Source organism: Trichoderma breve, chromosome 5 (assembly GCF_028502605.1).
Source record: "Trichoderma breve strain T069 chromosome 5, whole genome shotgun sequence".
In the NCBI taxonomy this organism is placed as follows: Eukaryota; Fungi; Ascomycota; class Sordariomycetes; order Hypocreales; family Hypocreaceae; genus Trichoderma; species Trichoderma breve.
The window spans coordinates 552,691-567,395 of NC_079236.1; the positions used below are offsets into that span (position 1 = coordinate 552,691).

Here is a 14,705-nt window from a genome sequence, read left to right on the forward strand (position 1 = left end):
ATAGGCGTATATATACGAACATACTTGGCACCATATTTAGCATACGAATATATATATATCATCCAGACACCATGACATACTTGTAGCTGGATACAGTTTATGCGTCATCGTCCGTACCCGAGATTGTGGGAGGCAAAAGGGACGACTTTGCAGCAATCTTGGTAGCCAGAGACGCCAATGGCATGTTGCTCAAAATATCAAACACAGAAACGTCGCTCTTTACTTCCTTGAAGACCCAGGCGCGGACCTCAACAGCGACCAGACTGTCGACACCGTAAGAGTTCGCCGGCCTGGTTGGATCAAGGTCCTCAATCTCCACCATCATGGCCTTAGCGAGCTTGCGCACAAGAGCCACGCAGACGGCATCTGCTGCTTCCGCCAAAGTGCTCGCTCCTCGCAACACGGCTTGGAGATCAGCGTTAGAGTCGCCAGAGTCACTTGCTCTGCTTGCCTGCAGCTGCTGGGTGTCGAAGATGCGAAGAGGCCCGAATCGTGCCTCGCTGAACCAGAACGGATCTTCGTGTCCATTCTTCTCGAGATGCCCACCAGTTGCAAGACCAACGACGGCTTGGATTGGCATTTCCCCAGACATGGCGGCTTGGACGACAGCCAGGACTTCTTGCTCGTGGATACCAATCATGGCTCCCGTCTTAAGGTATGACAGGATCTCTCCACGTTCGGCTGTAATACCTACACCAAGTACGACCCCGAGATTGATACTCGTTGCCGGCAGACCCTGAGATCTTCTATAATGGGCCATCGCATCTTGGTAAGTATTGCCTAGATGGGTATATCAGCATATGCCATTCTCAAAAGCCGCGTTCAAAATGGCATTATTGCGTAACTCACCCGCATTGTAATTCCCTTGGCCACGAGATCCAACAATGCCTCCAGTCGACGAAAGGCAGATAAAGAAATCCATGTCTCTCGGTAGAAGGTCGTGCAAATTTTTGGTGGTGTAAACCTTGGGCCTAATAGCAGCATTGAAGTCCTCAAGGCTCATGTTCTCGAATAACACGTCCTACATATTGATTAGCACCTCTTTCATACAGATATTTGGCGCATACTCAGCTGAATTGCTTACCTGAAGCTGCATAGCGCAGTTAACGACGCCCTTGATAAGGGGAAACTTGTTGTCTTTGACAGTCTTGAGTACGTCCTTGAGCTCGGAGGCATCGCTGATATCGCACGCGAATGCGAGAATCTTTGCCCCCTTCTTGGTCAATTCATCCACCAGCTTGCGAGCTGGCGGCTTAGTGGCTCCGGAGCGGCTTGTGAAAACAACATGCCGTGCACCTTGGTCAACCATCCAGGCGGCGATCGAACGGCCGAGACCTCCGAGGCCTCCTGGAATCATGTACGTCGCATCCTGAGAGAAGGAGTATGGCTTGCTCTTCTGGGAAACAATCTATGCGCGTCGCCTATTAGCATCCCAGTTGTGTTTAAAGTTGAAATCTATATGTTTACATACCGGAACAAGATCCTCAGGTCCAGCGCTGAGAACCATCTTGCCAATGTGCTTTCCGGATTGCATAATACGGAAGGCCTCTTCAATCTGTGAAAAGTTCATGACCCTCAACGGCTGCACCGGTCGGATGATGCCATCCGCCAGGGCCTTCATGACGTCGGCCATGATACGACCGAATAATGGAATGTTATCACGATAAACCGAAAGCATGTTAACACCGACAAAAGCAATATTGTCCATGAATTTGCTCATATCGATGCCGGTGTTTCCAACTGTGACTCAGGTTAACAATTGATACTTAATTCATGAAGGACATAAGCTTACCAATATCCTTCTTGCCAAGCTCAATAAAGCGGCCGAAAGGTGCCACGCAAAGCCAAGTCTGTCGCAGAGCCTCACCAGCCAACGAGTTCAAAACAACATCCACGCCCTTCTGATTGGTCATACGCTTGATTCCAGCTGCAAAACTGTGGTCTCTGCTGTTAAAAACATGGTCAGGTAGAATGCCGTATGTGTCGATGAGGAACTGCTTCTTGGTTTCTGAAGACACTGTAACGAAGATCTCGGCGCCGATGTGCTGTGCAAGGATAATTGCGGCTTGTCCTAGACCACCAGCGGCAGCATGAATAAGGATAGTCTCGTGGCGCTCCAAGCGAGCCACATAGAACAGCGAGTAGTACACCGTGGAGTATACGCAAGGAATCGAGGCAGCGTCGTCAAAGGATAAAGTGTCAGGAATCTTTTCAAACATGCCTTCGGGATTGCGTAAGAAAGTACGGAAGCAACCCAAACGGAATGTGATGACACGGTCACCTGGCTTGTACTTGGTAACGCCATCGCCGACACGTGTAACGACACCACTGCATTCAACTCCCAGATCGGTATCAGCGATCTGACCCATCGAAATCATGACATCGTGGAAGTTCATGCCAACAGCCTTGACCTCAATCTCAACTTCATGACTCTTCAAAGGCTTGGGATGTTCCTCATCATCGACAAATTGGAATGTGTCGAGCATACCAGGCGTCTTGATTGCCAGAGCAAGCGCACGTCCTGGTTGGTTAAATGGGAGCATGGAGACGGACTGCTCAGTCTTGCTAGCCTCGAACATTGCATTGACTGCCTTGTTAGGTGTCAGACGTAAGACGTGAAGCTGTCCTCCTTGGAGTGCGTACTCCCAGTCCGGACGCTCAATTTGGCTCGCCTGTGTCATGGAACGGAGCACCTTGTCGATTCCAGACAATGAGTCGACAGAGTCAATGTCATCAGACGGGTCCAGATCCAATGTGGTTAGCAACATGCTCGGAATCTCTCCTCTTATTGTTCGTGCCAATCCCGCAATCAAGTTGGCCCCAGGATTGGGGGTCTCTAAAGCACCTCCCCTAGTAAACCAGAGGGTGTGCTGAGAAGTAAGAAGGAGGTGTTTGACGGCTTCAAAGTCTGCGCTGCTGATGTCTTGCAAAAGAGGCGTCTCAGCTTCAAGCAAGGAAAGTGTCGTCTCATTGCTCAGATCGAAAGTAGAGATTTCGCCAAGAGACTTGACAACAACATTGGCCACAGGTGAATACTTTGCCACCAGCTTCGAGGCCAATGCCTTTGTAGCGGTGGTCGGGTTTGAAGGCGTGACAACTGTAATGCTTCTAGGAAGCTCCGGTTGAGGTAAGGGACTAGCAGTAGAAAACATAAGCGAGATCGAGTAGTGCTCAGTACTGTGGTCGCGGAATGTCAAATCGACGCCACTGAAGCCCTGTTCACGGAGTCGAGTGTCCCACAGCCCTTCGGAGAGTCTGGGGCCCCATTTACGGCCATCATTCTCGCCTAGTTTGCTCTGTTAGTCAACTCTGTGGCATAATGAAATCGAATCGCGATTATTACGTACCTGCCCACCATCCAGGGAGGGATCCAAAGATCATAGGAACTCTCGCCAGGGTAGTGGTAAGCTCTCCGAGCAACAGAATACCACCCCTAAGGTACCAAACTGTTAGTAAAAAGGGTAATTAGACGGAGGAAATCGAATACACTTACGGCTTCAGTAACTCTCTGCAATGAGCCAGAGTCGTGCTGATAGCTGAGGTTGCATGCAAAACATTGTTGGCTACAACCATGTCGTAAACACCTGTTTGGATGCCTTGCTGTACTGGGGACTTCTCAATATCGAGTACCTTATACTCCAAAAATGGAGCCCATTCGTCAAAATCAGCGGCAGCAGCGCCAAAGAAGCCACCACTAATGTCAGTGAATGTGTAAGACTCAAGCCTGGCGGCAGCCTCCTCCCGCTGGCCCAGAGCTGCGAGAATGACCGAGGTGGTACCTCCCGTACCCGCGCCGACCTCAAGAATTCGTAGGGGCTTCTTATGCGACTTGAGTTGGACATATTTGGCAATAATAGGGTTCCACTTGTTAGTTCCTAGAGCATTTCGGTAATAATGTGTCAGGAGACTATCCTGCATCAAGACCTGGAGAGGTTCAAGCTCGCCGCGCAAGATCTCGTCAAAGTGGAAACCCTGTTGGCAAAGAAGCTTTCCATCAACTGACGCCTCAGCTACACGTGCCAGAACTTCGTCTTCTTCTTTTTTGGTCATATTCAGCCAGTCGACCGAATCCTTTCCAACCGTTTGGCAGTCGAGTTTGCCCTGCTTTGCAAGTTCATATCTGTGACGCATGTACTCGTAGAAAATACGGTGATGCGGCGCGAAGCTCTTGGAATCTTCCTCTGAGAATCGACTAAGCACCCTCTTGCAGAAGATGAATGATGCCAGCTCCAAATCACGAACGACATCAACATCTGCATCGGGGATGGTGGCGCCATAAGGAGCAAAAAATGCTTGAGCAGTATCCAAGGACATCTGCTCCAAGTCAATATCCCATTCTGTGTGGGCACCAAGCTTTCTCAAGGACGTTGTTGTCGCTGCCGACTCGGTAGAGAGGCCATCTGTCATGTTCTCGAGAGAAATGATTCTACAGCCCTCGATGATGACCATAGGCTTCTTCCAAGCTTCATCAGATGCAACAATCGTTCCAACAGACTCATTGTAGCCGTATGGCTTAGACTTTGAGTAACCATAGTACCGAGTGCCAGGTTTGGAGCTAATCTTGCTGGAGATGTAAATGCTTTCGATAAATCGAGGAATCTTTGCTTTTTCTAGTTGGACTCCCGCAGGTGTACATGCTGGGATAACCATTTGAATGAAGTTATCCAATGCAGCTGGGTGAATAACGTGAGGATACTCGAAGCCTTCTGGCATGAACTTCCTAGTGTCTGGGATCTCAAGTTCACAGTGAGCTTCAAAGTCACCGGAGCTGATGTGCACCAGACCCGTGAATGTCGGTCCCCATTGGAGTCCAAGTTCGGCAAGCTATAGAAAAGATTAGTATGACATATTTTCCAATCAGTTAGTTTAGACGGGGGCAGACATACTGAGGCATAAACCTGACGGGGATCATCAGGCTTGAATCCTGCGGTAGACAGTCTTTCGTACTCTGCGCGATGTCGACGCGACGACGCTTCTTCTTCATTATGGAATGTCGGATTATGTTCTGCCACATACTTGACGGCGATAAGACCCGTACAGTGCTGAGTCCAAACACCAGATCGGCTCCTACACGAGATGGTGAATTCATTCCAGAAGGCATCTGGAAGGCGAGTACCTGCTCTACGTGGCCGGAATTGAAGTCTCGTCTCAGTGGGTGCGTCACTGGCCAGGACCATGGCTTTACCAACAGAGACATCACGAATCTGGAATCCATCGATTTCCTTCGTGTGGTCTGCAATCTGGCGAGCAGCTTCAATAGCCATGACCATCATGCCTGACAATGGATACAGGATCGTACCCTGGACTTTGTGATGTTCAATCCAAGGAGCCTCTGAGACACGTAGATAGTTGGTCCAGCAGGGCTCAACGTCAGTAGAATGCTCGCTGAGTGCTCCGACGAGATCGTAACGAGGAAGCTTTCGGTGACGGAACGCTGCGGAGACAGCAGATTCGTACCAGTACTTTGTGGAATGATTCCAGGCAAATGGAGGCAAGTTGGTAAGGAACTGGGGTCGCTGACTCTCATTTTCCGTCATTACATGCACTCGAGAAATGTCCACTGGGTGGCCTCGTTGGGCCAGCTTTCCAATGGCATCGAGGCAGCTTCTCACAGCGTCCACATTGCGTGAGATGACAGAGATATACGGGACGTCATGCTTCAGCTTGGACCGATTCGCATCTAAAATTTGCTTCAAGGGGCCTTGGAGTGCCGAATGCGGGCCAATCTCGACAATGAGGTCAACGAACTGAGAGCTACCAGCAGTACGCTTCTTAGTCGGATTGTACTCGATAGCAGCCTCCACGGCCTGACTGAACCGTACCGGGCTGACCATGTTTGACACCCAGTATGAGGGCGCGGCAAGTGCAGCGTTGTCAATCACCTTGCCTGTGACACTGGAGAACATGACCGTCTTTGCGGACGACTCAGATGGACGCAAACCGTTCAATGACTGCAAGTAGTCTTTTGCAATCAACTCCATATGAGGAGAGTGATAGGCCGTCTTGACAGCGAGCCTTCGATTAAAGATTTTCGCTTCTTCGAGTGCATTTTGAACTTGGATTATGGCTGCCGAGTCTCCGGATAGGGTCACGCTTGAAGGGCTGTTAATGCAAGCAACAACAACACTGCCGTGTTTGGCGTCGACTTCTGCCAGGTAGGGTGCAACCTCAGTCTCTCCAAGTCCGACAGCAAGCATAGAGCCCTCTTTTTCTATGCCGCTAGACAGGCGACCACGGTGAAAGGCGATCTTCCAAGCTTCATCCCTGGTGAAAGCGCCTTTGGCATATGCGGCCTTGACAACGTTGATGATTAGTATTTGATGATATTCAGAGCATACTCATGTTATAAAACTCACTGCAATCTCTCCACTGGAATGCCCGAGAACCACTGAAGGGCGAATATCCCACTCCGCCAAAAGGTCAATCACAGCAACTTGCAAGGCAGTACAGGCCGGCTGGCTAATTCGCGACTCGTTAATTCGTGAATCTTTTTCACTCCTTTGTAGTTCCTCTGTATATGCAGAATTAATATGATGAGACTGAAACAAGAAAAAAAGCAGAAATGCCTCAGCCGAATTCACTTACCAAGAAGGTCCCAATCGCTCCCGATACTCTTGAAGTAGTCAGTCGCATCCTGCAAGCTCTTCCTAAATGACTCATATGCTAGCAGTTCGCGACCCATGGCAAACCATTGAGCTCCCTGGCCGGTGAAGACGAAGTATAAGACAGGAGTTTGCGACGATCGCACCGGCTTAGGGCTCTTCTTCAAGGCCGAGATGAGCTCTTCAGTGGATGATGCAACAGTGTACGCCTTCCAAGAGAGCCTAGATCGACCAGCAGCCAGTGTATGAGACAGATTGCCGAGGAAGTTGATGTCCGTTCTCTGCTGTGACTCTAGATGCTTGAGCAGTTGTGTCGCTGTGCGTTCGATACCGGCTTGCTCGTTTGATGACCACATGAACAGTTTGGGCGACGATGTATCTACTGGTTTCTCCTCACCACTGATGGACTCAGACGTGGCCGAACTGTTGTCAGTGGCCTCACCAGCATCACTGCTGTTGCTGCTGCTGTCTTCAGAGCTTGCACTCTCTTCTGACAACGGTTCCGGAGATACAAGAGTGTTGTGCGCCCCATTCAGCCCTCGGGTTTCTAGGTAGTGATAAGCGTCGTCTAGAATGCAGTGGGCATTAGTGCCGCCGTATCCAAAAGAATTGATACTGGCGCGACGAAGACCGCTCTCTCTCCAAGGCTGAAGCTTTGTTGACACCTCAAGGCCCCATTTCTCCAATGGGATACGGGGGTTCGCTTTTTCAAACCAGAGGTTTGGAGGAATCAACGCCCGTTCCAGTGCAAACACAGCCTTGATCAGTCCGGCTAGACCACTGGCTCCTTCCATGTGGCCAATATTTGTTTTGACTGATCCTATCAAGAGAGGGCTATCTTTAGGCCTGGTGGCGCCGATCGTGGCAGCAATGGCAGCACATTCGAGAGGATCACCAGCCGCGGTACCTATCCAGAATCATTATTAGTAACGGACCCAAATAAACAGGAAGCGAAATGTTAATAAACTTACCAGTACCGTGAGCCTCGAAATAGCCCGTCTCCTCAAATGGTAATCCCGCAGTTTTGTATGTGTATCTGATGAGATCTTCCTGAGCTTTTGCCGAAGGCAGCGTGATTCCTGGGGTCTTTCCGTCTTGGTTGACTCCTGTGCCTCGAATAACGGCTCTGATCGTATCACCATCCCGCAGAGCATCTTCAAGGGCCTTAATCACGACGACTGTGGCGCCTTCACCACGCGCGTAGCCATTTGCCTTGTGATCAAATGACTGAGATTTGCTATCAGGGCTAAGGAAATGCAGAGATGTCATGGCAATCTGCATTTCTGGCATAAGTATTAGATTTGTGCCTCCGACCATGGCCTAATTCCAGTTTCGTTAGCATAGCTTCATAGACAATACACGCCATTTTTCTTACAGATCTTGTCTCTCCAGACCGGATACTCTGACAGGCAAGGTGTAGTGCAACTAGTGAAGAAGAGCAGGCAGTATCTAAACTGAGACTAGGTCCCTTCAGATCAAAAAACCAAGATAGACGGTTCGATATCATGGCAGAACCATTGCCAGTGCCTTCATACATCCTATAAAAATATTAGCTGAGATCTACTCATGGGCTGATGGAAGAAGTCTCATTGCTCACGGAATATCTTCTGCGTCATGGCCTCGTAGCGTTGCATAGTCTCTTGTGAAAGACGCCATATAGCAGGCCATCTGAGAGCCTAGCACATCTTCCATTTTCATGCCAGCTAAAAGCTTATTAGAGACAGAATTAAAACTATGACTTAGAGCAAGGAAGACATACCATTTTCAAGAGCTTCGTATGCAACTTCTAGTGCAAGTCTTTGTTGAGGGTCCATAGCATGGGCCTCTTTGGCTGTGATAGAAAAGAATGGAGCGTCAAAAAGAGAAACGTCTTCCTTGAGGAAGTGTCCTCCTCGGACATTCATTGTACCTTGCCTTTCGGCATAGGGGTGATAGAACGCATCGATATTGAAACGCTCCTTTGGCACTTCAGAGAGAGCATTACGGCCATTTGAGATCATCTCCCATAATCGATCAGGGTTTGTGGCCTCTCCTGGAAACCTACCGCCAATGCCAACAATGGCAATGGGCATCACAGCATCCTCTACAGCCATGTTGGTGGCATCATTATGGGAAGACATGCTTTAGAGAAACCAAGAAAAAAGGCAGAAGAATTAGGATCCTAGTTGAGATCAACGAACAGGATATTCTCTTAGTTTGCAAATGGGCGTGACTACATGTAGATTCAGGGGCACTATGTATTATATGTGTGTTCTCTCAAGGGACCTCGCAGAAGACAGCCGCACAGTCTACGCTCGCAATTGCAAGTCCGAGAAACAGGCTCATGAGTGTGTGTCAGAAAATAGGTCGAATCCAAGCCGTTACCCGCAATCCTGGCGATTTACTGTAGAAGTCTTACGTACCCCATTCTCCGCAACAACGGATTCTGTTTGATGCGTTTCGGCGTATCCCAATTCGTTTAAAAAACAACAACCAACTCATTACTTCATGGGATGCGGCGGGGTACTCCACATCTCATGAATGCTCATAAATGCTCATGAATGAAACGATAGATACCAAAGGAAGCTGACCATGCATGATTACCGACAGGGGCATGCTCTTTGACATGGCTTTTACTTTCATAAGGATAAGCCTATTTGACAAGGATGGTGGATGGACCAGTGAGCTCAATGCTCAACTAGATCCAGCTTAAAATTTTCGTAGTATAAGCGGTAACAAACTGGTTTCCAGGGATAACTTGGACATATACCCAGCGCAAGAGTTGTATCAACAACTTCACAATTCAACATACATCAAGCCATCTTATTTAACAACTTGTAAAAACACATTTAAAGTCTACTAGTTGCTGAGTTATGCTGGGCGGTTATTAGTTAATCGCTTTTGATATAGTACCGCTAAGCCTCCGAAGCACTGACTTTTGAACCCTGAGAGTGCCATCTCGGCGGCGGCGGGCCGAGGTGTGCATAGATGCGTAGATGAATCCTACGGCGATCATGAGTTCTTCACAGTGGCGTGACATCGCCTTTGATCCTTCTGAAAAGTATCGCTCAATGAGCCAACAGATGTTAGAGGAAGGCGTCTACTTCATCTAAACAAGTGGGGTTTTCTTCAGCCCCTGCTAGGAGAGCGTATTCATTCATTCTATCGATTCTGACATATGTACCATCAATAATCATCCACCCCAACAGGGATGAAGATTACATATTAGCCGTTAAAAGAAGAATACGTACTCGGAGTAGGCAACCGGCCAGAGGCAAGCCGTAAAAAGTGGAACCAATAGATACCCGGAAATAATTTGAACTCTCCCATGCCTAACGAGAGAGGTTCTTTAGCCACTAGTTGACTGAATATCTTGGAAACGAAACTTTAATAGGACTCATCTCACAAGAATTGTACATACATTTCCTAATAAGTTCAAGACGAATCAACAATTTCAGAGCACTCTAATGTTGCACAACGCAAACATCTAATATAATAAGTCTTTACTCAAGACAACAGCATTTAGACTAGTTGTGGAAGAGCATGCGATCCACGGCCCATTGTATGGCTTCCGCAGTTTTGGTAACCGTCCGTAAGTCCCTGGGTAATTGATGGCCGCCATCGTGAGTCACAACCTGCGAGATCTTAGGGTCACAAATGGCTGCTAGATCCCGTCCCTGATTCGCATAATCGTCTTTAAACCCAACCACGTGGACAGTGGGAATGTTGATAAGCACACCATGAACGGAAGAATGGTAGCGAAGCAGGACGTCGATACTCTGCTGCCCCAAATCGCTCAAATGGGTTCTTCTTGCCTGGAACTCTTGAATGACACCAATTGACCGGTAGTCAGTCTTCCAATCAGTGCCATCATCAGGAACCAGAGACCCGCCTTCCAGGGCATCATAACGGTCAATTTTAATATCATCAACAGTGCCTTCGTATGATAGACGCAGCCTTCCAGCAGAGAGGTCAAACGGCCCTGTGGCGGACAGAAAGATGGCGACTTTGAAGAGCTCCTGATGGGGGTTCAATTTAGCTTCATGAGCAATGACGGTAGCTGCCACTGCTGCTCCTTGCGAAAATCCAATGACTCCATCAAAGGGTCCTTCTTCAAGTACGACCTCCTTGACTAAGTCAACTGCGCGCTGCACGTCATCAGGGACGGGCTCGCCATGGAAACATAGGAAAGGGCCTGGAAAGATTGATTCAACTCCTAACAATGACACGATCAGATGGTTGTCCCGATAATCATGCAAGTTGTGTAATCAGACTCACCAGGGGCAGGCTCCGCATTCATTTCACCATCCAGAAATTCAAATTCCCAGTCTGATGGGAGGCGAGCAAGAAGCGGATCAAGCTGTGCCTTGAGAATTTGCGAGTTGGTCCCATGACCGTGAAGGCAAAGGAAACGCATTGCGGATGTTGTGAGTTTCTGTCAAGGCTTGAGTGAAAGTATTGGTTCTAAACAGTTCGTACACTTGATTTAGAAATGTCTTTACAAAGGAAATCGTAGTTGTGTCCTATGTAGTATCGTTGAGCAGGTATCTAAAGAGTGACTTTCTGTCTTTGAGTTTGAGAGGTGGAGTTTGAGAGCACAACCCTGCAGGTAAGATCTTACCAATGTTACGTAGACATGGACATGAACATTCCGGATGAATTCAAGGAGGGTGTGTCCAGCAGCGCTTGAGCGCGTTTGAAAAGCAACCTATCATATAGATTCTAAACTTCGGAATGAGTCCGATTACGTTGTAGGATGTGTCAACGGGTAATTTGTGGTAAGACCGCATAACGCACACTTACGAAAGTCGTCACTGCTCATATTGACAACCAACATCATCCAGATCGAAACTTGAGCGAAACTGAGCTGATATGGGCCTGATTCGTAGGCCATCCTCGGCCAATTGCGGGCCGCGGACTGATCCTCCCGAACCCCCCGTCAGATGGTGTGTGGTATGCCTGATGGATCAGAACCCTTGCCTTGCGCTAATTCAGGACTCCTCGAATGTTTGGCCTGAAGATTCCTCCACAATCTGACCCAATATGCGGAGCATTTGGATGTAGCGCCCGCCAAACACAAACAGGGATGAGTGATATGTGATGTAGCTCTCTAGGGATGGGGTGCTGGGTATTAATATTGTACGCTTTAAAGTAGAGAGATTCACAATCCAGTTTCGCCATGCACCCCAGTAGCAACAACTAGAAGCTGAAAGCTTACATGGTTCCCAATAATAATCTCAAAGAGGCCGCAACTGCGTGTGGTATTATTTATTCTTCCGCACATAATACATGCTGAACGATTGGAAGCACATCGCTGCTCCCTCGTCAGCAGATATGGCGATCCCGCTGGTTCTCTTCCTTCCTTTGCTTCTAGTAGCCTGGGCAGTTGTCGTGGCCACCTATCGACTCACATTTCACCCGTTAGCTAGGATTCCTGGACCAAAGCTAGCAGCTATAACGCAGCTCTACCAGACGTTTTACAGCTATTACAATAACCAAAGTCGCTTTTACCAAAAGGTCGAGAGCCTCCACGCGAAATATGGCCCTGTAGTTCGCATTACGCCAGACGAAGTCTCTCTTAGTGACCCCGAGAATTACAGTACTATCTATCATGTAGGAACCAAATATGGGAAGCCAGATGCCTATTATCATGTCTTTCAGGCTCCTGGTTCATTCTTCACAGCTGCTGACAACCGAGAGCACGCAAAACGGCGTGCTCCAGTGAACCCATTCTTCTCTCGAAAAGGTGTCCTGGAGTTGGAACCTGTAGTTCAAGAGAAGGCAAAACTTTTGCTTTCAAAACTACGCAAAGACCTAGATCAGGCTAGCGAGACACCTGGTGGGTTTGTTGAACTTCAAGATCTCTACAGTGCCATCAGCATAGACGTGGCCAGCGATTACTCGTTTGATGACTGCTATGACACATTGGAGAAGGAAGGCTATGGTCGGGATTTCTCAGATATGGTTCTTGGCCTTTTGACGTCTTTTTGGTTCTTTATGCAGTTCAAAACCATTGAATCATTGGCTCTATCCCTACCAACCTGGATCTCGTCTGCGTTGAGTCCTGCACTCAAAGAGTATAACAAGTTAGTCAAGGTAAGAGTCTTTTATTATCTGTGGCTTTCAATATTTGCTCCCTATTCACATAAAGGTAGGGAGTCCGTCAGAATATCACCAATGTGAAGACGCAGACTCTATCTCAGCGAGAAAAATCTCAAAAGAGGTCTATTTTCCACGAACTGCTGTCAGCAGATCCCAATCGAACCGTTGATGATATGACCGACATTGCTTTGTCGATTGTTGTGGCAGCTGCAGCCGCCACAAGCAATACATTGGGCATTCTGTCATATAACGTTATCAGCAACCCCGACATATATCGTCGCTTACGAGCAGAGCTTTTGGAAGCTTATCCGGACGATACGCAAGAGATGAAGTGGATAACATTAGAAAAGCTACCATACTTGGTGAGAATTGTCGTTTCAAATGAGATTTTACCATCTTTGAACTTTTCAGACTAACGCGACCTTCGTTTTCCGAGCATAGACAGCAGTTATCAAAGAGTCGCTCCGCTTGGCGTACGGAGTCATCGGAAGGCTACCACGTGTAGTCCCTGCGGGGGGCGCCAACTTCAACGGTTATTTTCTTCCAGCTGGTGTAAGTACGTGAGTCCGATGATCAAAATAAATAGCTCTAAGAAAAAGAAATTCTAGACCACGGTTGGTATGTCAAGTTGGATGATGCACCGAACCACGTCTGCCTTCCCAGAGCCTGATAAATTTGACCCCGAGCGATGGCTAGATCCAGAGGGATCAAGCAAGCAGCACAAGTATCTGGTAGCGTTTGGAAAGGACAGTCGACAGTGCATTGGAATGCCGTAAGTTATCTTGTTCTCTCTATTCGGCCCTTGCTTTTAGGTTAACCTGGGTTCATTGATTAGTTTGGCATACTGTGAGTTATACGTCACGGTCGCGACTGTCTTCCGCAACTTTGCCGATCTTGAGATTCGGGGTACCAAGCCTAGCGATCTAGTGTTTAATGACTATTTCTCGGGTTATCATCCAGCAACAGCGACGCCTCTGCGAGTGGCACGACGAGAGTCTACGTAGTGGTGAATGAGTCTAAAAACTGAAAATCATGTCGACTAAGAGAAAAGACTCAACGGAAGGGTATATATAGTCTATTGTACGTTATATCCGATGTAACCACTAGCATAATGGAATACAAAGGAGATGGTTAAAGGATAATACGCAATTGCAACTCCCACTACAATAAAACAAGGGAGTTTTTTTTTTTTTTTTTTTTTAAAAAAAAAAAAATAGCCTTTTTAATGCAATTCATTACTACTAAGCTCTAAGTATGGATCAGTGGACTGGCTTGGTAGAATTTATGACTTGTTGCTTGACATCGTCTTAGGATATTTAAATATACAAAGCCCTTGCTAATCGTAGAGATGTCGAGTATATATACTAGCTGAGCCGCTCTTTTTGCTCTCATTGGCAACTAGCTTGCGTCCTAATGATTTACAAGGTATGAAGCCTTTGAGAGCCACACGCCAAGGGCACTCATCAACCTCATGACCTCTCAAGGTAGATGCTCGTGAGGTCTTACCCTACGATAGCAAGGGGCGTAGAAAAAAAAAGAGGGACTTCGAGAATTGATCAGCATACTGGAACAGGCAACCCGCGCATACCCACCACACTAAACCCGTCTGGCATGATGGTCGTATTCTCATGTAAACACATGTTGGCTAGTTTGTGGTCCCTGCTTTTTTACAAACCGCTTGGGTGGTCAGCATGCATATCCCGGCCCGCTATGGAGTTCATGGCTTCGAGTTGTCTAATCAAATCCAGAATGAAATACGAGTACAGCGAGTCAACGAGTCAAGTTAGTTCAGCTTGTTTATGTAAAGTCTCTTTGACAGGTATTAGTGGACAAAGCCAGGGCCGATGTGACAGAGAGTAGTAGTCAATGTACACATTGATGTAACCCCGTTCAAGTTTAACCAACAGCCAACTGTTACAGAGCCTACACACTTTGTTGGGAGTCTCAGAGTGTGTACTTTTGCGTTGTATTTTACACTTCCTACCTCATCGCTGCCTCAGGCTGATTTACCTCTTCCGCATT

At 47.8% G+C, this 14,705-nt stretch overlaps 3 protein-coding genes across 3 annotated transcripts; 1 reads left to right on the forward strand and 2 right to left on the reverse strand.

Moving 5' to 3' along the window:
* Positions 1–97: 97 nt before the first annotated feature.
* T069G_07877 (KR domain-containing protein) lies at positions 98–8,695 on the reverse strand (the record flags this gene model as incomplete). Its single annotated transcript, XM_056175087.1, has 16 exons — positions 98–780; positions 850–1,021; positions 1,085–1,408; positions 1,472–1,740; positions 1,793–3,286; positions 3,348–3,433; positions 3,494–3,972; positions 4,021–4,824; positions 4,887–6,293; positions 6,357–6,511; positions 6,586–6,981; positions 7,045–7,509; positions 7,574–7,922; positions 7,978–8,140; positions 8,200–8,305; positions 8,362–8,695. 16 exons carry the CDS (start codon positions 8,693–8,695, stop codon positions 98–100), a joined length of 7,686 nt encoding a protein of 2,561 aa, XP_056026036.1.
* Positions 8,696–10,108: 1,413 nt separating this feature from the next.
* On the reverse strand, positions 10,109–10,998 carry T069G_07878 (serine hydrolase (FSH1) domain-containing protein; the record flags this gene model as incomplete). The annotated part of the gene is made up of 2 exons (XM_056175088.1): positions 10,109–10,797; positions 10,860–10,998. 2 exons carry the CDS (start codon positions 10,996–10,998, stop codon positions 10,109–10,111), a joined length of 828 nt encoding a protein of 275 aa, XP_056026037.1.
* Positions 10,999–11,915: 917 nt separating this feature from the next.
* On the forward strand, positions 11,916–13,687 carry T069G_07879 (cytochrome p450 domain-containing protein; the record flags this gene model as incomplete). Its single annotated transcript, XM_056175089.1, has 5 exons — positions 11,916–12,677; positions 12,737–13,045; positions 13,125–13,235; positions 13,292–13,455; positions 13,519–13,687. 5 exons carry the CDS (start codon positions 11,916–11,918, stop codon positions 13,685–13,687), a joined length of 1,515 nt encoding a protein of 504 aa, XP_056026038.1.
* Positions 13,688–14,705: the final 1,018 nt, after the last annotated feature.